The following is a 27,625-nucleotide window of genomic DNA, read 5'->3' on the forward strand; positions in this document are numbered from 1 at the left end:
AACTTTTACCAGTAATTTTATTAATCTCCTTAATTATTGTTAACTAACACAATAACAAATTGTCATAATTTTCCAGTTACGGTTTTTAGCAAAGGGAAGACAGGCAGACAAGATAGAACAAGATTTCGTGCTGTCAATCATCCACCCAGCACATGACAGTGAAGTAGCACCATGCCTCAAATCCCCACTTAACCCAAACTTTTGGTCACTCAAATAAAAAAGAAGCACCAACAGAAGTAAAAATCACAGTGAGCATCTCTAGCTCTCAGACAAGCATCTTTCTGGCCAGGTACACCTTCCAGAGCCCAGAGGCCCAAATCAGTCAAGACTCGCTCAGATTTTTGAGTTTTCTGGAGGAGATCCTAAATATTTGTTGTTTTATGGTTTCAAGTAATTATTCAGTCAGAAAAAGGGCCAAAGCTTATTTGATCACAGAATTTCCCCACAAAAGCATTCAATTTTTAGTTAAAAATGAAGCCCAACCACATCAGGAAAAGTTTTCCGTGTAATTCTAAAACCCTAAGGGACTCTAAAAACCACTAACACCAAGAACACAGTTTCTACATGAAACCTCATGGGGAGGGAGCCCCTGGTTGGGAAGGTGAGCCAGGAGAAGCCGGAGGGAGCCAATGGGGTGCCCAGGGGCCCAGGGTGCAGGGGCAGGAGGGCCTGCTCCCTGCCCAAAGGTGGCAGTCGGTCGGAGAACATACAGGACGCAACGTCAGGCGTGTCCCGGAGGCCTCTGCCACCCAGCATCGTTAGCGATCATAAGTGCACACGGACTCTCTCCACTTACACCTTGCTCGGTTCCCACCCCTACAAATGTGGGAACAATAGAGGTAGTGCTGTCCCAGGTGAGGAGGGGTCTGTACCATGTGTTCATTGGATTTTCACAGAGGGACCAAGAGACTCAGTAGGTAGCCTTCCAGCGGGGAGACTTCTTTTACATATCTGGCAGTAAGTAGTACATTTTATTACTGTCATTCATCTCCGTGGAGGTTTTGAGTGCATCTAAAATAAGAAATTCTGCTTCAAATTATAGTTTTGCAATATTGAGAGGTACTTAAAAAGAAAAAGTGCCTTTAAAAAATTCTAATTCTACCTAGAAGGAGGAAGAAAAATCATCCCAAGCCAGAGACTCCTAATGGCTCATGGCGAGTGACCCGAGATGGGAAGGCTGTCCCGCAGCACCTTCGTGCTCCCAGCTCAGGGCCTCCAGGAAGTAAGTCCCTTTCATGGGGGACACAGCAGCTTGCTCCTTAAGAATGCCCCCAGTGCCCTGTCTTGCCAGTGAAGTCACCTGGTGGTCCAGGCTGGAGCAGGTGCCAGAGGCCTTTTGCACCGGCCTCCACTGGGCCTCTCCTCTCCCTACGCCCAACTTCTCCACCTGCCCAGCACCCAACAGTGAGAGGCTGTGGTGGGTAGTCTGTGGGGACCCAGGCCTCTCCGACCTAGGGGGATGAGAGGGACATGAAGACAGAACACGCCTCCATAGGGGGAGGGGACATCACCTTTGACCTTAAACCCATTGCTGTAGGGAGTTGTGCAAGGGGTAGAGAATGTTTTGGTCCATAGAGGCAAACAAATCAGAGGAGGGTCAAGCTGTAATTACAGAGTTCCAGATCCGTGACCTGGTATGCAGCGTCATACTTCCCCCTGCCATTTCAGTTTGATTAGACCGTGATTAGGTAGCTTACACATTTGCTACTGTTATTAGATAGTTTACTCATTTACACAATCCTAGAGCAAATCTTGAAAAAGGTGAAGTAGCAGAAAAATTACAGAGACATAAATTCATTTATATCATCCTGAGAGAAACATGATCAGAAAGCTTCAAGCTGAAGGTAACCCCATTGACAACGAACTTAAAACAAAAATGGAATCATAATTTTTCTGAATTTTGGATAGTCTTCAAATTTCTCATGGTACCACCTGAAATAAGACAAAAAAATACATTAAAAAAAAGTTAATTTTCTCACTGAAACATTTAACAGTGGCTAACAAAACGGACGATATTTCTCATCATAAAGGGATACTGAGCTTTTTAAAAGTAGTAATACAAATTCTGGCATCTCAGACACATAGCTTGACTTGGTCTGTATCATGAATAAACATATCAGACTGTACAGCACGGTTCACGAAGATGTGACTCATATAATTCACCTTTATATTGGCAGGGAAAATTACAGGCGTGTGATAAACACGCACATCAGGATACTGGGGCGCTATCTTTGCAGATCCTGGGAAGCAGGCTGACTGGGGGAGGGGAGAGGAACCGAGTAGGTGTATCCTGAGTATCTTTTAGTTACCCCAAGAGTTTTCTCTGCTCCAGACCCAGGGTCTGTGGCAGGGGCACGCAGCTACGTGCCAGGTGACTCTCAAACGAACCCAGGAACACGTGACACGGGTTGTTCATAATTCGGCCCTGCACTCAGACAGGTATTTTCAGTTTTGATATAAATTAAATCAACAAAGGCACACTCATTTGTTGTGGGGTAATAGCCCGTTGGGAAGGGTGGCAGCTAAGTGGAAGGAGTAAAAGATTAAAAATAATTTGACAAAATGGAGAAATAGGCAGAAAAAGCCTTTCCATAAGTACAAAAGAGTGCTAAACAGACTAAAAACAATGATGGAAGATAATTAGCTATTGTAGAGAACAAACGCATGGACACCAAGGGGGGAAAATGGCGGGGGTGTGGGGGTGGGATGAATTTGCAGATTGGGATCAACATATATATGCTAATATGTATAAAATGGATAACCAATAAGAACCTGCTGTATAAAAAAATAAATAAAATAAAATTCAAAAATTTAAAAAAATAAATTAGCTTATTTGTTAAGATGGCAGAAACATATGAAAACAACCACCTGAAAGTGAGTCCACAAAATCCTGTCGATTTTAGATCAACTCAACACTGCCATCCACAAATACAGAATTACAACCTAGCAGATGCCATGGTGCTCTCATGCGCTGTTCTGTATTCCCCAAAAGACACATGACGAGAACCACCCACAGAAGCTGGTCACTGGACCTCAGATCAAGCAGCACCTCCCCTGACATGAGGCCACGGTAACAACGGACTTTTCCAGATCAGTGATGTGCGTGGAGACAAGAAGGGCTACGGGCAGCAGAGGCGCCAAGAATGTGCACAGGCCGCATATTTACTCACGTCAGCCTGTGCTATGGTCTGAATGTGACCCCCGCAGAAGTCATGTGAAAGACCTAACGCCCGAGGCGATGATAGTATTAGGAGGTGAGGCCTTTGGGGGGCGATGAGGTCATGAGGGTGGAGCCTCCAGGATGGAATTAGTGCCCTGATTCAAGAGGTCCCCCGGCTCTTTCTGTCCTTGAGGTTACAGCGAGAAAGCAACCCAGAAAAGGGCCTTTCCCAGAACTGCCAGTACTGGCACCCAGGTCTCCGATTTCCAGCCTCCAGAACTCTGAGAAATAAACGTTTGTTGTTTATAAGGCCTTGGGTTATGGCATGTTTGCGACAGCAGCCTGAACAGACTAAGACAGCCCGCGTGGGATCCAGGACACGGACCAGCAGCCAGCTCCTAAGAGCCTCCCACGGGGCAGCAGTGTGGACAGCACGCTAGGAGGGCAGGAGGCGAGCCCCCGTCCTGAAACTGCCCGGGGACCCGGGACACCAGCCTCAGATGGGCGACAGCGAAGGCGGCGGCCCGAAGACAGCAAGAACAGGACAGGCGCTCCCGCCCACGCCCTCGGGACGGCTCCAGGCGCTGTGCAGCCACCCAGGAAACTTCTCATTTGTGTGATCACTGAGACCACAAACCCACCTCAAGAATATATACTCTACAGGACTTCCCCGGTGGTCCAGTGGTTAGGACTCTGTGCTTCCACTGCAGGGGGAACGGGTTTGATCCCTGGTCAGGGAACTAATAAGATCCCACATGCCACGCGGCCAAAAAGCAAAAAGTACCTTAAGATTTATAAGTATGTGTGTATGTATAGATACTTTTAAAAGGACAAGCAGCATATTTCTATTACTTTTCTCATTCATTTTTCTACCCCTAGAATCAAAGCTTATGTGACACTGACCACGGCTGGATACCAATTTTTTGTCTTGATTTTATTACTGTGGAGACTGAACTAACATCTCATTGCCTTTCTGTTGAATGCAAAAAAACCGCTAACCGTTTGTGTGTTTCTGGCTCAGAAACAGCTTTGTGTTTGTGAACACAGGGATGGGTCACTGACAGTTGAGTAAACACTTTCCAAGCATTCACAAATCACGGTTATGCACCCAAGTCTCATGAAACAGGCTGTGACAAGATGGCAGCATGTCATATTCGTGTGGGTCTTTTTAAAAAAATCATTGTGTCATCAACCAGTGTCTTGAAGACACATTGAGTTCATTTTTAAAAATGACATTAAAGTTAACAAATAGATAAGCATGCAATAATTTATTTCCACAGAGTCTGCCCTCAAAGACTGCCCTTGAGGCCGGCCCCAACCTCCAGTGCCCGAGTGTGAACAAGCACACGTCTGAGTTCATTCTCGCACAGCTGTGAAATCATGTGCCGCCACGCGCCGGCTCCATCCAACAAGCATGGCGGCTGGAGGCTGGCAGGGAAGAAAACGGTGAGAAAACGTGCCCCCCTTAACCATTCCTTGAAATTTGGCCCTCAGACCTGAATATCTGTTAGCTACTCGGAACAGGTGACCCTAAGCTTCTGATCTACAGATCTAATTATCAATATAACAATCATTTATGGATTTAAATACTTCACGTCTAGTTGTTACAGAAAGAAGTTCATTGTAATAAAATATTGCTTTAAGAACATTGTCAGTAAGTCAAATATAGTGCAAGGACTAGTCCTAGGGATTGTTTCCCTTTGGAAGCAATTTATCTAATGGTTTCATTAGTTGGGTTGACTGGATTTAAAAAAAAAAAAAAAAAAAAAGATAGGCTTTATTTTGTCCTCAGCTTGTAAATCTAACATTTCTGAACATACTTCCACTAAACCGAATTAATTGTTCAACAATTAAAGTTGCTTTCACACTGACATCAATTTAAACAGCAAATGAATGAAAAAGAGCCCTTTCAACCCGTGAATCTGCAAAGAACACCTTTGGGTTTTCTTTACAGAGACTTTCATTTGGAAAATAGGATTACTGTCTATTTCTATCTGTGTCACACTGCAGCGTTGAGAGGGATTTTCCTGTGCCCTGTTTTCATTTAAGAAAACATCTTTATGACTGACCTAGTGTGCTCTTGTTCAATCTTCCTCTGTTCCACGCTCTTAAAATGTCAGGATTATCTCTTTTGGTTTTATTGTTAGAAACCAACCAATATTCACTTTTTAATATCTAATATAACAAATGGACAGGAATAGCATCTCCCCCATGGCCATGAGAAAGTGGTCTTAGGCCCCTGCACTGGGCTGTGTGGGGTAGGTGCTGGTGCTGAGGTGGGGGAGGAGGAGGAGGGGGAGGGGAAGGGGGAAGGGGAGGAGGAGGAGGGGGAGGGGAAGAGGGAGGGGGGAGGAAGAGGGGGAGGGGAAGAGGGCGGGGAGGAGGGGGAGGGGAAGGGGGAGGGGGAGGAGGAGGAGGGGGAGGGGAAGGGGGAAGGGAGGAGGGGGAGAGGGAGGGGGAGGAGGAGGAGGGGGAGGAGAAAAGGGAGGGGGAGGGGAAGAGGGAGGGGGAGGAGAAAGGGGGAGGGAGAGAGGGAAGGGGGGCGGGAAGGAGAGGGGGAGAGGAGAAGGGGAGAAGGGGGAGGGGAGGGAGATGGGGACACGAAGGGGAGGGGGAGGGGAAGGAAGAGGCGGAGGAGAGGAAGGTGGAGGAGGGGGAGGGAGGGAAGGAGGGGAAGGGATGCGGGGGTGGGGGGAAGATAGCTGGCAGTTGTTGTCACTGCTGTTACATGAATCTAGTTTTGTTTTATTCATTTTCTAGGACGTTGTTAGATACTTTTAGTCTAAAGTGATAATAACATATTATTTCAGCCAGGCCTGCTGAGAGTATGAATCTTTCTGGTTCTGAGAAAAGTGCTTCATAGGCATGAGATCTGGGGAAATCATCTAGCAGAGGAGAAAACTGAGGAGCTCAGACTCACTGCCTTTGCTTACGGCCCCATGGACTGTAAATCCTGGAAGGGCTGGGGTGTTGGTTTCTCAGGGCTGCTGTAACAAAGAGCCACAAACCCGGGGCTTGAAACAACAGCATTTATGCCTGGCGGCCAGAAGCCTGCAGTCCGGGTGAGGTAGGGCCCCTGCTCCCTCCCAGGCTCCAGGGGAGGGTCCTTCTGAAACAGGAGGGAAAGAGGCAGGGCACAACCTTTGAAAGAATGACACAGCCCGAGGACATGACATAAACTGATTAGAACCAAATGGATCCAAGCTGGCGGACAAGTCGACTTTTTCCACCAGACCTTGAGCCTCAGTATCAGCAAGCTCACGTTAGCACGCTAAATGACACACCCACAGGCGCCATGACAGTTCCAAGACCGACCATAAGGATCAAAAAGTGGGCGGTGGCCCAATTCCTGGAAATCCCCGCCCCTTCCTAAAATAGCTGGAATACTCCTCCCACTCATTAGCCTATGAAATTACCCGCTCCTATAAAAACTGACAACCCCCATACCCTGGTGCCTTTCTCACCTTCTGAGATGGCCCACACTCTCTCTACGGAGTGTGTTTCTCTCTAAATAAATCCACTTCTTACCTATCACTTTGTCTCTCACTGAATTCTTTCTGCGATGAGACATCAAGAATCTGAGCTTCATTTAAGTCCTGAAAGCAGGTGTGTGACCTCAGTTGGAAGACTGTGGGCTTTGGCCGGGTTCAAGTCCTAATCTGGGTTTCGGCTGGGTTTGAGTCCCGGCACGTGGGTTTAAGTCCCGGCACGTGGGTTTAAGTCCCAGTCTGAGGTGCACGGTTTCACTTCCAGCCTTTCCCAGCTTCCGGCAGCCTCTGGGGTTCTTGGTTTGTGGCTCCATCACTGCCACACTCTCGGCCTTCAGCTTCCCTCTGTGTCTGCCTGAACGCAGCCGTCGCTTCTTTTGCGTGCATGTCTGTGTCCAAGTGTCTCCTCTTCATAAGGACACCAGTCCTACTGGACTAGGGCCTGACTCCAGGGCGACCTCATCTGAACTAAGCCCGTCTACACGGACTCTGTTCCTGGGGTTAGGACTCAATCCAACCCCAGACGGCGAATCATTCCTGAACGTTTGTGCCACTTTTGATGCTGTAACCCCTTTCCTGAGCTCTTGCTGGTATGGGCTTCCTTCCCACCCCTGTCTTCGCAGCAGCTCCGGCATATACACGGGTCCTGGCCCTGGGGCCCTGCTCCCCTCACTGGCAGGAGGGAAGATCACCAGCTCACCAGCGCAGGGGGCACTTCAAAGAACAGAGGTGCTGCTCTCAGGAACTCAATAACTCTCACGCTTTTGCTGTAATGTCCTTAACTATTAGCTACACAGATATTTTTAGCTCTTCCTCATTACCTCCAATAATAATCCTCTGTGTCTTTAAATACATGGTGAGCCTGGGAAATAAACCCAGGACTTCTGACTCTAAGAAGTCTGTGTTTCCCACTGCACCGTGATATCATCTATTCTTCTGCTGGCCTTCCAGCTCTGTCCTGTTCCCCAAAGAGATGGCAAAGTCTGTGAAGCAGGACAATGACATACATTTTTGGATGCCTCTGTGTCAGCAGCCCTGGAGATTAGGATGGAATGTTTCTGAGTGAATGAGGCCACGGAAGCAGAGCAGCGTCCTCTCGAGCTCAGAGGACACGAGCTGTCCATGTGGGCACTGGGGAGCCAGCCACGCCAAACTTCCAGCATTGCTGCGGCATCAGGGCACTGTCCCGATGCTCAGATGGTCTGCGAGCTCTCCAGTCTCAGCGAGACGTGACTTCCACCCTGTCTGAGCCTGAGCCTCAGTTTCCCCACCTGTTAGATGGGGAAGATGCCCCCCAAGCTCGCTTCAGCTTTAACATACTTTGTTTTCTACGTTGTTGGTCAAGTGGATCACAGACCCTTTTGGGGATCCGATAAAGGCCCCACACTCTGGAAAACAATGTGACTTCGGGGTGCGGTATCCCAGGAGTCCATCAGGGACCCTGCACAGTGGGGTGCCCTTGTGGGAAGGGGCTCTGCAAGGGCCAGACGCTGATGCCTCCAACTGCAGCCGCCCGAGGGCCTGCTGCCCAGCCAGCGTCCCCTGCGGTCATCGGCGAGTCCACGTCAGACCCTGAATCCCCCTGCCTGACATTCCACTTGACCACCGAGCCCAGCAGCAGACATTCAAAGAGGCTCAGCGCAGGGCGGAGCAAATGACGTGGCCGACGCGTATCTGACGACTACACCTGGGCTATTCTTCAGACGTCTGCGTGGTTCCGTGCTCATTTAGCTAAAGCCTGGTCTAAACTGGGGTTTGGCAAATTGATATGAACATTTCAAAAATCTAACCTGCAGGTTGCTCTACCAAGGTCGGAGGACAAATTAGAAACGCCAAAAGTGTTTTCAAACGTACTGGTGGTGCTGCTGAGCCCTGGTGAGCAGGACACAGAAGGTGAACACAGCAAAAGCCCAGCCTTGGATGGACCAGCTGGCGAGGGCGTAGCCGCACCACTCGACGACCTCTCCGAAGTAGTTGGCTGCAGTGATGTATTCAAACAAGCCCCCTAGAAGAAAACAGAGACCCAGCAGTGCGTTCACTATGAAACAGTGCCTAATGAAATCCTGACTTAAGAGATACCAGTGGATACTTCCTCGGAGAACATACAAATCAACTCTGGGGAAATACAACCTTTACAGAATTTTCATCAATGAGACACATCTAACGTGACCGGTTTTACTGTTTCATATCACAGCTTCTGGTAGTAAGTACATGCCTGTATCAATACCTATCTGTTTGTCTGACTATAAAATGCTACGGTTTTAACGCACTTCAATATATCACTTCACTGGTTAATGAATCAAGCTGACAAAACTTAAACAAGGATGGGACACAGACTAACAGTTAATGAACCAACTTGATAAAATGGACCTATAGGGACCCCTAGACAAAGGGTTGAAGAAAGTACAAATTTTCAAGGACAGACTCATTCATTCACTCCTCAAATCTTCACAGATTCATCAAGTCTACATGACAGGCCAGACCCTTCTCGAAGCACGTGGGGTGTTGTGTGGACCAGACCCCTCCCCCAACATCTGGGCCACTACACCCCAGGGAGGTGGGGGGGACCCAAGGGGCAGAGCAGGGCATGGGGGCCTGGGAGTCATCGGCCGGAGAGCAGAGCTGCACACTCCAAGGGTAACCCCAGGGCCACAGTTTAAGTCATTTGAGGTTTACAGGGTTTTTTGGTCATTTGTTCTGCTGTTATTCCTGTATGGTTTCCAGGAAGATAAGGTGAAGGACACCAAACTAAGTGCTGCTGTGTGCTTCTCACTTTCGCTCTAGTTTTAGTTTTACCTACTGATTTTTAAAGAAAATTTTCAGAAGCTCTACTATTTTCCAGCTTGTATCCATTTTGTCCTTTTTAGAGTATATTTCTCCTTTGCTCATAATTTCAATCCCTTTTTTATTTTTTAAATATTTAAGTATTCACTTTACAACTTGTGTCTATGAATTCTAAGATCTGAGATCGCTGACGTTCATGAAGCTCTTGTTCGTGGTGCCCTATTCCTCATGGGCTCTGCAACTTTTGACTGTGGCCCTTATTCTGTGGTGTGTGGTCTGCTGGGCTCTCGGAGGCCTGAGTTGAAGGCAGGTTCCTTGGGGATCTGGGCTTGCGTTGGCCACAGGCATGAGCGCACCATCCCCAGGAATACATGGACCCTAATTCACAGCTGGACGTTTCTCAGACCAGGCAAGTGGCACGAATTTGGGCCACAAAACCAGCATGAGGGTCAGCTAGTGGTCACAGATTAAAACAAGATGCACTCTGGACTCTAGCACTCACTTAGATTTTGCCCTCTGATGATTACTTGCTTTCTTGATACCACACTGATGCATTTAAATTTTTCACCCAACATTTTAAATTGTTTTCGGAGGGAGGGTCAATCAAGGTATCAATTCTATTCTGTGGCTAGAAATGAAGTATTGGACACCCCTTGTAGACCACAAATTCCTACTAATCTCTCTTTCCAAAGACAGATATAATTAGAGCTTCCTTTTTGCTTAATAAGCGTTCAGTTAGTCAGAATTGCTTCCTCTATCATTTTAACAAAACAGTAATCAGTCACTGTTACGAACAATAATGGTGACTCACACTGAAAACCTGCAGCTAACAAATACTGCACTTTAGTTACGAGATCTGGCAAAACTAAAACAGCAAAGCATCATTCAATAAAATTTTAGAATAAATTCCCCATTTTTGGTACATACCCTTTGGTATTTTATATCCAGTCTCCCCTGGTTTCCTGAGGTTCCTTAGGACATGATCTGAGTGGATGTTTATCAGCATGCCTAACAACCACAAGACAAAACCTAAAGAAAATAAGATATAAAGAAAATAAAATATTCAAGAGTATTATGGTTAATAAACTACAAAGTTTACAAACCCAAGCCTGAATGAAGGGTATTACTGTAGTCCTTCATATTATCATTATTGGTATAACATATTAGCCATGACTGATAGCAAAAATCATTGTTATAATAAATATTGTGCTTTATTTAGAAAGATGACTTATAAGCACTGCTCTAGGCCTGCTAGATAAGGGCTTTGCTTTTCTAATAATACTATTCAATTATCTAATCTATTTAAAATAGCTTGACCTGATGGCCACAATCTATGTTTTTAGGATGACGGGTATGATTAGAAATTTGACTTATGACTAAGGCACAAGGCTCTTTTCTAGGAAGAGGTATTATCATCGTCAGCGGGTCAGCCCACAAAGTTTATTTGTCTTCTCAAACACTGTCTGATGCACGACGCCCCTTCTGGCCCCTCTGTTTGGCAGAAGAGGAGACGGGAAATCCCAGCGCGGGCTTTACCACCACGACTGGCTGCGTTCAGGCCCCTTGAGGGGGCGGTTCCAAGGAGCTAATCGCTGGTCCTCTTCTCTTCTTTCTCTATAACCTCATCTGAACAATTGAATGCACATCCATGGCCTCTCCCACCCCTGATTTCCTGCTCATTCATCAGTCGGTGGTCCTGGGTCTGTTCGTCCACCGCATCCCCCAACTAAATCTTCAACTGCCAGCTGCCCGGCTCTGAGTAGATATTCCACAGCATGTGAACATTTTCTCTCCAATTCTTCAAGGGCTTCGGAGGTTTCTCGTCACTTAAAGAAGACTTATCAGTATCGTATCAATCAATTCCAACAAGAAAAGGCAAAATGTCAAAATAGTGTTTGATAAAAGGAATAACTTGATTTCACAAAAAGAGTTAATTTGATTATTCTGAGATATTTAGAAAAATGTGAAAGGCAGATGGTGCTTAATGGTGGCATTCAAGTCAATTTCAAAGAAACGTACACTTGGAGTAACATTATGAGTTATTCATCAGTTATCCCAGTGGCATTAGATAGTTTTCCACAGTTAGAACAGGGACATACAAACCATGTTCAGGTCTACAGCAAGGCTTTCAAGATTTCTTCCTATTGACTTCACTAGGCAGCTTCCTTTCTAAACAGTTTGTACCAAATTGTCTAATACGTTTTGTAAGTCACTTATTGGATCCATCAATTTATGGCTGACTCGCTACCTTCTTTGAATTTCAGTATGTCACTTCTAGGTGATTTGGCCCCTAATTTGTTGTTCCAGAAAGCATCACGTTCTCAAAATTCCATGCTTCCTTTATTTGTCTTCTAAGAGACAAGCTCCCTATATTGCCTAGATTCGTAGGAAAACTAATATTTGTGCTTATCTGAACTAAACATTTAATTTCATCGTTAGGGATCTTAAAATCTTTGTATAAATTCTTTTAGCTTAACCACTCTTACTTCTCTGGGAAACTTTTTGTTAGGATTTTATTATTATTGATACTTGCTTAACCTTTTCATAATAACTATTGTAAGTATAATTAATTATGTGATTTCTAAAATTATCCATGTAATTACAAAAGCTATAAACTTTATGAAATGAATATAATACCAAAAAAGTAACCCAGTTTGTTTCTCAGTTGGCATATTTCCTCATTTTCAATTACTTCTGTTCAATCATAGAGAAGTCAAGAAGTCTGTATACAATTTATTGATGTCTTAAATTTTAGACCAATTTCAAAGGCACCTGCAGATAACATGGTCTATCTATAGAGCTCCTTTAAAGGACACTGAAATTCACAGACCAAAGAATTCTTTTGTTTTGTTGTTCATCAAAAGCTCAAACAATTCATCATAAAAACGATTCCCATGAGAATCTCAAATAAACATTTAAAACCTTTGAGTTTAAAAAGCATCCCCTTTCTCTGTCCCTCATTGCCCTCACTGTGGGCCAGTGTGATGTCTGGTTTAAACCACCAGCTATTACTCGATTTAGATCTGAGGCCAGCTGCTTAACCATATGACGTTTCTTTCTCCTGTGAAAAGGACCTAACTTTTGCCCTCTTCTGAACCTCGGAGAGGCAGAGGCGTGGGTACAGCTCCTGGCAGATGGCCAAGCCTGTTCTGTCTCCTTCTGAGAGTTGGGGCAGAAGAAAATCAGACAGTCAGGGAGCAGATAAATCAAGACGACATTTGGGGGCAGGGTGCGAACAAAACAATTTAGTCTGGTGTTTCATGGAGGCACAGACTTGTGGAGCTAGAAAAGGCTCTTGAAAATTTTCGCATTCGTCCCCGCTTTGATAGATGAGGAAGCAGATCCCTTGCTGTCACAGTTCTCAGGTTTGATGAGGACTCCGCCCTGGGAGCAAAATTTTAATTCACAGAAAAAAATATGACCGAGAAATGTGAAACTGCTTCGTCGACAACAAAGTACTACTCAAATGTTCGTTTTCTCTATTATGACAAATTCATACACATGGAGAAAAAGCCAGATGAAACGTAAGGTCACTTTATTTACTTTAGGGTGAAGGGCTCTGGGGCAGTTTGAGAATTTGATGGACCAACTCAAGATTCTTAACATGCTACCTTGGGGGTAAGCTATACCTGAATGTGCTAGAATGTCTAAACGTTAGGAGGGTAAACATATAGAAGAAACTTCCTTACAGACAAGAGCTCCCCAATTATGTAGTTTTAACATCCTTGCAAATATTTCTGATGGCTAATGTTCTATCATCATTTTTGTTCAGAACTTGTAAGGTTATAATTAGAACTTGAAAATGTACATTACATTCATTGATAAAAATTTTAAAAATTTCGAAAACTTCACAAACCTCAAAGTTTGAAGTCAGTATAACCATAAAAGTCTAATTGCCTTGTTGGAAGATGACCCAGTCTGACTTTCTCTCGCTTTCCGGAAGAAACCGTGGGAGGTTTAACGACTGTTTAACGACTGTTCAACGACTGTCTTTGATTACACAGTCAATTAGTGCCCAAATGAACTCACTCCCATCCACTGCTCACTCTGCCGGAGCTGGTTGCTATTTTTAGGCTCACCTTGAGAACAGGTATTTGTGCTTTCAGTGCTTGAGTGGGCAAGGGTGACGGGCACCTGCGTCATCTGCTGCTACTGATGCGGCGCTGGAACAGCCTGACCCTCCCTTCCGCCAGTGCTTGGCCCCCTGCTAGGCCATGGACCTACGCAGACTCTCTGTTCGCTCAAGAAGTGTGCGCTTTCTAACTGGACACTGCTGGAAGGTGAGCACCGAAGTTATGATTAGGAGGATGGAGCGCATCACTAAGGACACTCACCTGTTAGAAATCGGGGGTCAGTGAGCCAGCTGTCAGCATATACGGCATACTGGCTCAGGTATCTGCTCTGCAAGTAGCCATTATAGGTGCAGAACATGAATGCCAGCATAAAGGTGTACAATGGCATGGGCTTTCCTCCTCGGATGAGAAATGGGAAAATCAAGGCCCTTCGGAAAAAAGAAACATATACATATATATATATATATATTTTTTTTTTTTTTAAAAGCAACAACAATAAAGAATCTAATTTCTGCAATTCTACTTTAAGTGTCTTGGGTTTTTAATCCTGCTTTTTGTACAAAAGTCATTCTTAGTAATACTTGCCCAGAGTACTACATCTGTTAAAAGCAGCATTTCTAGTTAAAGAATGAACTGTGTTTCAATAATGGACACCACTGTGCACAAACTCAGGATTCCAACTGTACAGAATGTGAAACAGACACACTGAATGAGAGAGACTGAAGGCTTCAAGAGGCTCTCAAAATTCCCACCATCCTAAAACCAGTAACTCGTTCTAGTCTGAGCACTAGGAGTTGGGGACCAGCATCACGTTGTCCATCACTATCACAATGGCTCTCATTCCCTGAGTGCCCATCACAGCAAGGCCTCCCAGCTACCTGCACAGGAGATAGTGTTACGCACATTTGACAGAGGACAAGATTAAGACTCAGAGTGGTTAAGTAATCTGCTCAAGGCCACAGGGCTAGAGAGTGGCTGAGTTTCAGTGTAAACCTGGGCAATTTGAAGATCATGTTCTTCGGTTATATCACGCTGGTGTAGGGGCACATTACTAAAAATTTAAAGAGGGAAAATACAAGGACAAGAAACTTGAAATGTATGAAGAAAACAGGATGCAAAACTTTATTCTGTGTTTGAATTTTCTCTTTAAAATCAATGTGTAATACATTTAAAGAAGGGGCATCACTACGTAACCTACAGCCCTTAAGAGGATAATAAGAAACTATTTTCAACAACTTTATGTCAATACATTTGACAACGTGGATGAAACAGACAAAATTCTTAAAAGACAAAGGTGACCAAAACTGACCCAAGAAGAAAGTGACAACTTGAATCCCTCTGTCAGTGAAAGGAATTGTTGTACAACAGTTCTGTATCCAGATTGTGGCGACGACTACACAACTTAATCCAATCACCAAAACTGATCAAACTATAGACTTAAAATGAGTGAATTTTATTTATGTAAATTATAGCTTAAAACAAGGAAAAATGTAAACACTTATTGTTTCCATTTTGGCCATCTACTCTAGAGTAAAAACGTAACTGATTGTTAATAGTAATAGTAATAGCACGAGAATAGTACTATAATGTTGGCTATGCATCCTCAAGGGATTCTCTCCCCAACAGTCTCACTCAGCTTCTTGGGAGAACTTTCACATGAATCACAAGCAGCCTTCAAGGTTCTCACCTTGTTCACGCCACTTCCCCCAAAGAAGACCTTATTCAAATTTAGGGCAAAGCATCCATTTGGTTATGACATCATCAGTGAAGTAGAGATTTGCCTGGAAACTACAGTGTTGACAAGCCCCCCAAAAAGAACAGGGAATCTCACCCATTTCTCTCCGCCTCGGGAAAACATGATTCCTATCTGGCAGACAGTTGGTACAGTGGGCTGGCACTGGAGATGCAGGTTAACTGCAAACACTCACACTGCAAGACCAGGACTTGGTCTTGATTGGGGGTAAGTGTGCGTGTCTCGGACCGGCATAGCCTCCCTTAAAAACAGGCGGGGAGTCTGACATGTTGTGATTGGGCACTGTTGTCAAGGTGCCTTTCTGCCTCTCCCTGTTTCACAGCCAGGGTAGGGCCCCTTGTGTGAGACCCAGAGGAAACGGTCGATGGCAGAATACAAAATGCTTCTCACCCTGTCCCTGAGTGCCCAGACTTCAGAAGTACCAGGAGCGAGCAGCCTCATTTCCACAGTCAGCGTAGGGGATTCTCTAGCCGTGGGAAAGTAGAAAGGGGACAGTAGGGTGAGAAAGTTAGGAGAAAACTTCTTGGGGAGTTATGGTCTCAAGGAAATTTCCAGGAGGCAAATTGCAGGACTGAACTGAGAAAGTGTTAGAATTCCAAGTCTGGAGAAATACGGGAAAAAAAAGAAGAGAGAGCAGGATATAAGACTTGTGGGGGACGCAGGGGTTGGACTTGGTTTAGAAAGATGCCTGTTAAAATGTAGAACTTGAAAATGTACATTACATTCATTGATAAAAATAAAAGACTGAAAGACGGACTGTTGACCTGAATGGAACATGCTGAGTTCAACACAGGCTAATAGAAACGCAGGGTCAGAGAGTGGAGGGAAAAACAGTAAGCTTGGAATAGGAAAAACAGGTACTAAAAAATGGTGGGAGGCAAACTTCTAGGCTAGATGTCACAAACTTCTAGATTATAGATGCATGAAGTGTTGAAGAAGCAGCTTTGAGGAAACATTCTGCAAAGGTGGTAGACGTTTCTGTACAGCAAACTTTTGATGGATTTCTCCCAACCCGGTTTCAAGTTCAGGGCTGAATTCTGAACTGGCAAACATTGGCTAGCACACTGTAAAGGTGAAACCCAAACCTCTCTTTTGTTTTGCCTTCACACATGTTCCTCATCCGTCACTAATGCTCTATGCCTGTGATATCAACGTGAGTCTGGATCAGGTGTCAGCAAACACAGCCCCTGGGACAAATCCTGTCCACCACCTGTGTTTTACAGCCTGTGAGCTAAGAATGCTTTTTACATTTTTAAATATTGGGGATGGGGGAATCAAAAGAATATTTCATGATGCGTGAAAATTACATGAAATTCAAATCTCAGGGTCCATAAATAAAGCAGTACTGGAACGTGACCATGGCCCTCTGTTTGCACGTTGTCTGCGCAGAGTTCAGTAGCTGTGACAGAACCTGTACGTGGCCATCTCATCACTTTGCACCGCTCTTTGGTGCGCTCGCTGCCCATCACCGTGATGCAGTGACCCGAGTACCAAGCACAGCACTGGGCTGTGTATGACCAGTGCATACCCATCCTGTCAGAACAAGAAAAGCTGATGGCCTCTTCGTGCTTTGAAGGTACAGTGGAGTGTGGGCTATTTTGTTACTGCATCAGATGGCAAAGCATTCTTTGGAAGGCAATGCCACTATAGCTGTGCCAGGAGGATATAACAGAGGTCCCCACTACCAGGCTGAGCCGTCATCACAATGTCCCCAACTCCCAGGAAAGCAACGATCAAAAAAATCAGAGAATTTAAAACAGCACCCCATGACAGAATTTCTTTACAAAAGAAATGAAAATGAGGCTACGGCCCCCCCCCCAAAGGAAGCTACCAAGCAGTTCATTTTGTTAGCCAAGCAAGGGAAACCATATGCCAAAGGTGAGGCAATTAATTGCAGCAGCCGCAGAAACATGTCCGGGGAATATAAACTTGCTGTACATTATTATTAGCCTTTTGGGGAGAACAGCGCTGGAGGAGTTAGGACACCAGGAGCGACGTCAGTAGTTAAAAAGCGAGGCGGAAGATGCAGCATGTGAGCATCCTTGGCTCTTGGTGTGTCCACGGAAGCGGCTGCTATTGCTGAGCTGTTTATTCTAGGGCTCAGGGCCGAGGCTGGAGTGACTGCAGGCCCAGGTTCTCTAAACAGTCTGCGTGGAACAACTAAAGGTGAGGATACTTCCAAAGAGGTTGAGGAAACACTAGTTCAGTACAGCCTAACGTGGAATCAGCTAGGATGTTACTACTCATGGTGGTAAAAATGTGTGGGACAGACACACAGATGAATTACAAATTTACAAAGCTTGTGAAAATGTAAGGTGTTTAGGGCTTCCCTGGTGGTGCAGTGGTTGAGAATCTGCCTGCCAATGCAGGGACACGGGTTCGAGCCCTGGTCTGGGAAGACCCCACATGCCGCGGAGCAACTAGGCCCGTGAGCCACAACTACTGAGCCTGCGCGTCTGGAGCCTGTGCTCCGCAACAAGAGAGGCCGCGATAGAGAGAGGTCCGCGCACCGCGATGAAGAGTGGCCCCCGCTTGCCGCAACTGGAGAAAGCCCTCGCACAGAAACGAAGACCCAACACAGCCAAAAATAAATAAATAAATTAATTAATTAAAAAAAAAAAGTAAGGTGTTTAAAGCTATCTCCTATACCATCAGGTACTCGGCAAAACAAACAAACAAAATCTATTGTGTGTGACTGAATCAATAGCATCAACAGTGCATGTGACAGTCCCTCCATGGACTTGACCACTATTTTGAGCTCAAGACAAATTTTCTCATTGAGAAAAATTGCTCTCAACCACTACTATTGAGATTTTTTTTTTTTAGTAAATTTATTTATGTATTTATTTTTGGCTGCGTTGGGTCTTTGTTGCTGCGCCCGGGCTTCTCATTGCGGTGGCTTCTCTTGTTGCGGAGCGCGGGCTCTAGAGCGCAGGCTCAGTAGTTGTGGCGCAGGGGCTTATTTGCTCCACGGCACGTGGGATCCTCCCGGACCAGGGCTCAAACCCGTGTCCCCTGCATTGGCAGGCAGATTCTTAACCACTGTGCCACAGGGGAAGCCCACTCTTACTGAGTTTTAAAGGGTTTGGAAATTAGCTTTTGCTACAGGCTCGATTCACCTTCTTAGTGAATCCACCTAAAACTGTAGGACAAAAATCACTTAGGTGCAAAATTTACACTGTGTTAGTTATTTCAATGACAACTGACACTGTTTGAATAACATGTCATGTCAAACTGCTTTATATATTAATACTTTCCATGCTGTTAAAAATTAAAAGCAGCAGCAAGATCTACTTTCTCACATCAATGTGCAGTGGACACAATTTCTAAGCCCAGACTAGTTCTACCAGTGTTTCTAGAACCTTGGTTTCCATACTTCAAAATCCACTTAGCTGTGTAATCGAGGAGCTGCCACCTGATACTCAATCATAAGATATTAATCTACAATGTCATGACCCACTAAAAGGCAGATATCAAGAGAGAAGAATGCAGTAGAATTTCATGGGACTTCCTTGGTGGCTCAGTGGTTAAGAATCCGCCTGCCAATGCAGGGGACACGGGTTCGAGCCCTGGTCTGGGAAGATCCCACATGCCACGGAGCAACTAAGCCACACTATTGAGCCTGCGCTCTAGAGCCCGCAAGCCACAACTACTGAGCCTGCGTGCCACAACTACTGAAGCCCATATGCCTAGAGCCTGTGCTCCACAACAAGAGAAGCCACCGCAATGAGAAGCCCGTGCACCACAACGAAGAGTAGCCCCCGCTCGCCGCAACTAGAGAAAGCCGCACACAGCAATGAAGACCCAACGCCGCCATAAATAAATAAATAAATAAATTTATAGAATAAAGTTTTAAAAAAATTTCATAAAAGGCTTTCAAGCTAGGGTTGTGCTAAATTAAAATCATAAACTTGTGGACTGATATGAATATTTGGCAGGACATACATGCACGAAAGGACATTTTCAAAGATAAAATGTCATCGCGCTAGGAGGTAGACACTTAACGAGAGATTTTGATAAGAAGGTGCCCTAACCCTGATGTCCAATTAAGTTAAATGTTATTCCCCAACAACAAAAAAAAGAACCCCATTCTTCTCATTACACCTGTATTACCAAAATTGCACTAAGGTATCATATTTCAAATTTTGTCAATACAACTTTTGTGAAATCTTGTTTTCTCTTTCGTTACAAATTCCTACACCATGTACCTTATTTTGGCCTTTGGCCCAGAAAGTGTAACATATGCACTACCTGGCCCTTTCCCAAAAAGTTCACAGCCCTTGGTCTAGATTTAAAACAGGAGATCTAACCTAGAACCATCACTTTGATTTTCTTAGAAAACGTTTCCTGCCTGTGGCCCCGGCTGTGGATTCCCGGCAGCCGCTGCGTTCCGGGGCTCACTGTGGCTTGGTGGCTGGCGGGGACTGCACACCTGTGTCCTGTTACCTGACCAGGCAGGAGAGGTGCACTGACTTCTGCTCCTATGCATGCCCTGGGGGGAACGTGGGGAAGACAGTCATAAAGGACCTGGGGAGAGGACTTACCTCTCTTTGGTCTCACGTGAATGCCAGTAAAGGGGCAAGGACTGCAAACAGGGCCTTATAATAGGTTGACACAGGCCTATTCTGTTGCTCTCTGCTCTCTGCCCTTGGAGGGGACAGCAGTGACCCTGATGACCATGGGCCTGGCCATAAAACCATCGAAGTCAGAACAAGCTGTCCTGAGCCATGCCACCTATGCCTGCAGACCTCCAGGACTGGCTCTGAGGACATGCCGGCTAGGGTCTCCAGGAGCCAGATGTCCAAGTGCAACAGGCCTTCCAGAGGGGAGTGCCCTGCTCCCTCTGGGCATCTTTTCGATCATTTTTCTCTTTTTGGGTTATTCCCTTTAGCTTTACATCTTTTCCTTGGAAATCCATGCAGCTGTTGTCAGCAGTGTTTTCCTTTGACTTGGGCCAATTAGGAACCAGAACGGGACCAAGGAGCGGTGGCTTCTGGGCACGGCTTTCATGTGAGCCTTCATCTAGACTTTGGAGGGACAACAGCATCTCAAGGATTGCGGTGGACCCCAGCCGTTTATCAGGGTGAAGGATCCAGGCTCAGACAGTAAGGAAGGCAGGCACACCTGCTGGAGGGACACAGCACCAGTCACACGCCAGGGTCTGGGACCCAGGCCACCTTGGTTACAACAGACACTCGTCTTCCAAAGCTCTTCTCAGACATTGCCTCACCCTCACAACCACCTACGGGACATGAATACCACCCCTCTTTAAAATGACGGTATTAAGTCAGAGGTTGAAAATTCCTTAAAATAGAAATAATCTTTTGAGAAACTATGAAGCACTTGGACTTAAAAGCATTTTATTTAGGTACTGGGTTATAAAGCCATTTCCTCTTCTGGATACACAGTAGCCAGGTCCCAAGGAGCTAAGAAGGAATTCTGTTTCCTACATCATCAGAAGTGGATGTGGGATTGAATTTGACACTTTGTTCTTCATTGTGTTACAGTTTCCTTATTTTATTTTCTTTCTGTTCCATGTAAAGAAAGAATATGTACTTTCCATCAAATTGTTTTTATTACCCAGGGAAACTTACAAAAGTTTGTGTTTGTAGGACAATCAGGAATGTAGGGAATGTTTGATGCCTGGTTGAACCAAAAGCCCTGAGATGCCGGAAACTCCGTGGGGCTTTGATGCTCAGGGCAGTCTGCCATCTGTTTACTTTTTGGGTGAGTTTACAAGCTTAGAAAGCATAAAAGTGCTTCTCGTAGTTCCTGACAAAAATGTTCCCAATAATTCCTAATCCTATACAACATGTTTTTTTTTTATACTTCAGAACTGTTACTATTTACCCTATTTAACAGATCAGGACCCAGAGGCTCAGAGGAATATGGTGCCCTGGGTGATGGAGAGAGACAGTAGGCTAGGAAGAGGCAGGCTCCAAGGCAACGTCCCAGGTGTGCCATCCAACACATCGCAAAGTGGTGGCAAGAAGCAGGACCAGGCAGGGCTGGCTCTGTCTATTCACTCTGTGGCACATTAGTGTTTAGAAGTCGTCTTTAGTAAGCATGTCTACTAAGCCAGTGTAATACTTATGTGAAGTGACAAAAGTGGGATATAAGGTTTTATGCGTGTTTATGTGTGTTATCTTTACTGCTTAGAAAAAAAAGTATCAAAAACTTATTAAAGACAGTGAAGGAGATGGGAAAGAGATATGCCAAAATTTCGTCAGTGTTATCTCTGGGTGATGGAACTATACGTGGTTTTTATTTTCTTCCTTGAATTCCTCCACATTTTCTAAGTTTTCTACAGGAACACGTACCTCAGTTGTAGGTTTGCATGCAATACGCACACATGTATTTTAAATCCTGGAAGCTAATACATTCAGAACAGACCTGATGAGTGAGAGGGAGAAATCTGATTTCTTGGGCTGAAGACCTGCAATTGCTTATTGGAAAAGGCTCAGAGAGAATCAGGCAAAATTAATAAAGCAAACCACAAATTTTTCCTTAAATTTTGTCCTGAATTTTAAGGAAACAAGAAAGTGTCCTATTAGCACCCATAAAGGAAAATGGATTACAGAAAAGAACAAAGTCCCCAGAGCTAGCCCGCATTTCTACTCTCACTGCAAAGTAGCGCCCAGAGACCCAAGCTTCTCATCCTCCCAAGCAGCTCTCATGTGGTTTCCTGAACCACTCAAGCCAGTAGGGTTAATGCCTACACAAAACCCAAGTAACTGGCAAATAACCACTGCGCCCATCTGCTGGAAAGACTCAAGCGAAAGCATTCCTTTCAAAGGTCAACATGCCGGCAACCACGTGGAATGACAATTCTTTAATCGTTGAAAGTTAAGATCTCAATTTTGGGGCTCCCAGACACAAGCTCCATGACTGCTTAATTCGCATAGTGAAGCATAAGAATTCTCTCTTAAAATGTTTTCCCAATAAACTGCAATAACAACACTGCAGTTTTCTTGCAACGAGAAATAACGCAATCATTCAGCAAATGATTTGACTCTGGAAATGGAAGCAGTTGGCCATCATCTCCTAGGACAGCCTATAATGTCGCCCACCCAAGTTCGGGAACACTAAGTAACCAACTTGGTGATCTGGCAGTAATTTAGGTAATGGTAGATTTAACCATTTTTAAATGTTTAAAACTGAGAGTGGTTGTTGATTTTAATATTTGACTGTATTACTTTTTTCTCAACAATTTGACATCATTGAAATCTACAGCACTTCCTAGATTTGGATCAGTTCCCTTTGCTTTTCTTTCCTTCTGTAAAAGACTCTTTCCCTGTAGTGATTAAACTGCAGTAAAGCTACATACTTAAATAAGCACTTTGCTCTTTCAAGGCAAGGTTACAGACACAATGAATACTTTACTTTCTGTCATTCTATACTTTGACATAAAAGTTTTCCTTCTCAAATTATTTGAATCCACAAGGCAAGGGCCAAGGATTTGGTGTGCCCTTCACCCTCTCCAGTCCTCTGCTGTGTTTTAATGTTATACATGCTTTATGACACAGTTAAAAGAGAGGCTGGGCCAGGCTCTCCCCAGACCATTAACAGGCCCCAGCAGGAGGAACGATGAACCTGAAGTAGGTGAGGTGCTTTGAGGCCTTGCAATCAAGGATGACAACAGAATCAAGATCCCACAAGGTCACAGAGCTGGCTGAGCACAGACCTCGGGGTGGGTGTTTCAAAGTCTGCACACTTGGAGGGGGGTGTTTGGCACCCTTCCTCTGTGGCCTCGGGGTGACTGGGGCCCCAGTGGTAAATAAACATCTCAGCGCTCAAGTGGGACTTTGGTTTGTAACTATTGTTAAACAGAGGAGCTGGTGAAGAAATAATCAGTGACTCACTCACTCCCTGCTGAATGGAAAGGGAAAATCTGTGATACAGGTACGCTGGGTTCCAGTCATACTGAATCCCCGCTTGTCTAGACAGAAAGCAGTAGAACACGAGGTGAGACGGGGTTGAGGGAGCCACACCTGGGCTTCTGATAAATGCACAGCAGCTCTGAGTGGACGTGAGAACAGGCAACTGCCCATCTCTGGCATACACTTGCCTCAGGTGAGCGGGCGAGAGGTCGGACACGCTCCACACACACGAAACCAACGGCGGTGTGAGAAGATGCGGTGGTGCCCTTGGGAACTCAGAAGCCCGTGACCAACAGGAGGCGACCTCAGTGCAGACAGGATGCAAAGGCCGCCGGCCGGACAACCATGTGGTTTGCCATAGATTAAAAAAACCTTCCTACGGGGACTTCCCTGGTGGTCCAGCGGTTAAGACTCCGTGCTTCCACTGCAGGGCGCATGGGTTCGATCCCTGGTCAGGGAACTAAGATCCCACATGCCACGCGGTGCAGCCAAAAAGTTAAAAAAAAAAAAAGTTACTACAAACATGCTTCACCATCCTTGGGGGAGCTGGTCAGGGCCCTGGTGTGTTCTGGCCCCCACTTGTCCCCTCTTGCCCTCCTAGGCAGGCCTTCCCTCCCATCCCTGGCTCTTGTGCCCCAAAGATCCTGTTGATTCTCCAGAGTTTGTCCTGTACTCACTGACTCAAGAGAACCTCTCAACTCTGTACGCCCAACGATGAGTAGAATGCCAAATACGTCAAACAATCCGTAGTCAACGTGTGCCGAATGAAGACCTAAAAACACACAGGCAAACACCCCTTCCCACAGACCATGGGAAGCCCCCTTCTGGCTTCAGTCCTCAAGAGGCTCAAGCTCCCCTAGGGCGGGGCCCCGCCTCCCTCCTGTGTCAGCCCATGTCCTAGCACAGGGCCTCGGCACACATCTGCCAAGTTCTGGAAGTCGCTGCCCACTCGGTCTCGTGTCTCCCACGGATGTCCCGTGGTTCGTGTTTCTCCCGCCACCAGTCTGACTCAGGCTTGGATTCACCTGTCTCCCTTCTTACTGTCTGGTCTGGTCTACAGAGCCCTGACAAATGAGGGGCTGAGGAAACAGCTTCTGGGTCAAGGAGTTCAGTGGTTTGGAACAAGCGCTCAATGTGGTTTGCGCTTCCGTTCTCGTCCAAGGGCTCACCGACTTAGGTCAAATGACCGTTGAATAAATTAGTTGCTTGGGTAGAATGGAAGATGTTTATCTTTTCTATTTGGAAAAACTTAAATGCCCCCAAACCACATGGGCTACATATATAGTAACATGAACGACTTGGGGGAAAAAAAAATAGCCCAGCAGTTTAAAAAACTACACGTGACCCGGCAAATCCTTTGGAGCAGAGTTTTTGAAGCCACTGGTCTAGAAACCGAGGAGGGGAGCGGGGTGTTAGTCCCGGCAATCGCTCATCCAACAACCTTGGGTAAAACACCTGAACTCTGTGGCTCTGTGGCCTCATCTGCACGAAAGGATCTATTCCAGTTCTATCTGTAGAAGCGACTTCGGCCCTCTGGGAGGCTGCATCCAGTCTCCCACTAGAGTGAGCCCCGATACAATTACACGTGACACCTTACATCAAAAAGCTTCAACTCCAGGCTTTCAGACAAAGCTCTGTAAAGTGCTCCCTTCATATCTTTCCAATGCCTTCAATGTCTTCAGAAGATTTTTTACTTGGCACTTGAAGCTGGCAACAGCATGCACAAATGTCACGCAGAGTGTGTATGTGGATACGCCCATTTGCATAGTGATATAAAGTGGTGTTATTTGTCACCATTGAGCATTCAGATTTCCCAGAACCTCACAAGCATTTTATGGAGTTGCCTTGAGTATTTAAGGCATGCCAATCCCACTGGTGGGTAGCTGGTACCATGGCTGCGCCAATTTCATTGATGGGGCAATCTGCTGCAGAGCAGCTTAATAACTTACCTCACCAGTCACCAGGGACGTGGCTGGGGTAACACCTAGCAGTCTGACTCCAGAGCTTGCTTTTAGTTGTGACAAAAACAGACACAGATTCTGGCATATTTATAGAGAAATGTATGTAGTCATGAGAATTCTATTGATATGCAAATTGCAGTAATGCTCAATCACATTACAGAACCTCCATGGGTCTGGTAACAACTTTGCTTACTGGAATTCTCTAGGAGTGTCAGAAACAGGGCACCCAGAAAGCCTTGTGGAACACTGACTCTGCCCACTTCCAGTGCCTGCTTAAAAGCAGATGGGGACACAGCTGTGCCAGGGACTCAAGAGAGGCTTAGAGACACCCACACTTCCTTCCCGTCCCACTTAATGAAGTGGGCGTAGTGGGGTGGGACCCAAGATTACAGAGGTCAAGTAACCTGCCCACGTTCACAGAGCAGGTCAGCCCAGGTCTCTAGCATGCAGGGAACGCCCTTTTTAACTCGGCAGCCTTTTGAAGTCGGAATACACATTTTCATATTCTGATTTTAAACTTTTGTCCAGCCATTTGGTTTAGCTGTGTAAAAGCCAAAACTTAAGAGCTGGAGAAAGTCCCAACTTATTACGAGACCTGAACAGTTCAGACACAGCCACTGAGCATTCTTCACAAAAACGAAACATTTGTAAGTCAGTGTAAAGACCTTATGTGTGTTTAAGGTTATTTCTTGGAAAGCCACCTCCACAGTTGCGGGGGCGCTTGCGTAATGTGGAGGTGAAAGTCTCTGAACGTGATCCATTCACGCCCATACAGTCCAAGCATTGTAAAAGGGAAGTCACAAGGAGTTTGAGAAAACCAGGCTCCCAAGTTGCAGGTGACCATTTGGCTGGGGGAAAAGAGCTCCTCCACCCACAGCAAAGAGCCCGAAGTGGAACTAGAAAAGTAGAAAGAGGATGCTGGGAGAGGGAGCAGAGGCGCAAGGAGAGGGCGCCAGGCCCTGCTGCACAGGCGGAGGGAGCCAGCCTGGGGTGGCAGGGAGGGGACAGGGCACCGGGGGTGGCAGGGAGGGGGCAGCGCACCAGGGGTGGCAGGGAGGGGGCAGCGCACCAGGGGTGGCAGGGAGAGGGCAGCGCACCAGGGGTGGCAGGGAGAAGGGAGCGAACCAGGGGTGGCAGGGAGGGGGCAGGGCACCAGGGGTGGCAGGGAGAAGGGAGCGAACCAGGGGTGGCAGGGAGGGGGCAGCGCACCAGGGGTGGCAGGGAGAGGGCAGCGCACCAGGGGTGGCAGGGAGAAGGGAGCGAACCAGGGGTGGTAGGGAGAAGGCAGCGCACCAGGGGTGGCAGGGAGAAGGGAGCGAACCAGGGGTGGCAGGGAGAAGGGAGCGAACCAGGGGTGGCAGGCAGAGGGCAGCGCACCAGGGGTGGCAGGGAGAAGGGAGTGAACCAGGGGTGGCAGGGAGAAGGGAGCGAACCAGGGGTGGCAGGCAGAGGGCAGCGCACCAGGGGTGGCGGGGAGAAGGGAGCGAACCAGGGGTGGTAGGGAGAAGGCAGCGCACCAGGGGTGGCAGGGAGAAGGGAGCGAACCAGGGGTGGCAGGGAGGGGGCAGCGCACCAGGGGTGGCAGGGAGAGGGCAGCGCACCAGGGGTGGCAGGGAGAAGGGAGCGAACCAGGGGTGGTAGGGAGAAGGCAGCGCACCAGGGGTGGCAGGGAGAAGGGAGCGAACCAGGGGTGGCAGGGAGAAGGCAGCGCACCAGGGGTGGCAGGGAGAAGGGAGTGAACCAGGGGTGGCAAGGAGAAGGCAGCACACCAGGGGTGGCAGGGAGAGGGCAGGGCACCAGGGGTGGCAGGGAGAAGGGAGTGAACCAGGGGTGGCAGGGAGAGGGCAGCGCACCAGGGGTGGCAGGGAGAGGGCAGCGCACCAGGGGTGGCAGGGAGAGGGCAGCGCACCAGGGGTGGCAGGGAGAGGCGCGGGGCCGCCCGCCCTCACCTTTGCGCGTAGTGGACGAGGAACATGGTCAGGAGAATGCAGTTGGGCCAGCGGTTGAGGCGCTCGGCGGGCGCGCCTGCGCACGCGAGGAGCGGCACCGCCAGCGAGGGCAGCTCCTGCACCGCCCAGGCGGCCCGCGCCGGCAGCCGAAATGCGGAGCGCGGCGACGCGTAGCGCCCGTAGGGCGAGCCCACCAGCTTCAGCAGCACGTAGCACAGGAAGCCCAGGGCGCACTCCAGGTAGGCGAGCGCGTCCAGCAGGAACCGCTCGGCCAGCTCCATTGTGGGGGACGGCAGGCGTGCTCCATGGCCCGGCAGCCGCGACGCGCCACATATAGGGCGGCGGCGGGGGCGGCGGGAGGCGCGGTTACCTGAGGTCGGGGCCCGCTGTCAAAACCCGGGGTCGGGATCCACGCCGCCCTGGCGGCCAGGGAGCAGTGGATACGCTAACCCCGCCTGTTTCACCAGTCCAGGGGGCGCGCCGCGGACTGGGCGGGAGGCGGGCCTGCCGCCCGCCCCGCCCACAAGCTAGAGCCCCGCCCACTCCGGGCCCGCTCCGCCCCCCCCCCCCCCCGTCG

At 47.2% G+C, this 27,625-nt stretch overlaps 1 protein-coding gene across 2 annotated transcripts; it reads right to left on the reverse strand.

Annotated features, from left to right (window-relative positions):
- SRD5A1 (steroid 5 alpha-reductase 1) lies at window positions 1–27,508 on the reverse strand. 2 transcript variants are annotated; one of them, XR_014261731.1, is made up of 5 exons: window positions 27,049–27,508; window positions 13,767–13,933; window positions 10,360–10,461; window positions 8,439–8,653; window positions 1–1,932 (listed from the first exon to the last, which is right to left on the reverse strand). XR_014261731.1 is itself a non-coding variant. In XM_082454396.1 (5 exons), exons 1-5 carry the CDS (start codon window positions 27,327–27,329, stop codon window positions 1,866–1,868), a joined length of 768 nt encoding a protein of 255 aa, XP_082310522.1. In that variant the 5' UTR covers window positions 27,330–27,508; the 3' UTR covers window positions 1–1,865. The 2 variants fall into 2 exon arrangements, 1 of the variants encoding a protein (XP_082310522.1); XM_082454396.1 differs by having other exon boundaries at window positions 8,503–8,653.
- Between the last annotated feature and the right edge of the window lie 117 nt (window positions 27,509–27,625).

This window comes from Balaenoptera physalus, assembly GCF_965194825.1.
Source record: "Balaenoptera physalus genome assembly, chromosome: 3".
NCBI classification, from domain to species: Eukaryota; Metazoa; Chordata; class Mammalia; order Artiodactyla; family Balaenopteridae; genus Balaenoptera; species Balaenoptera physalus.

What these genes read in the sequence shown, in the direction of transcription:
- SRD5A1 (XM_082454396.1), bottom strand. Translation starts at nt 27,329, where the DNA reads ATGGAGCTGGCCGAGCGGTTCCTGCTGGACGCGCTCGCCTACCTGGAG. An exon ending in CTCGTCCACTACGCGCAAAG is followed by an intron (nt 13,934 to 27,048) that starts GTGAGGGCGGGC and finishes TTTTTTCCGAAG; the next exon opens with GGCCTTGATTTTCCCATTTC. An exon ending in TGGATATAAAATACCAAAGG is followed by an intron (nt 8,654 to 10,359) that starts GTATGTACCAAA and finishes GTTTTCTTCTAG; the next exon opens with GGGGCTTGTTTGAATACATC.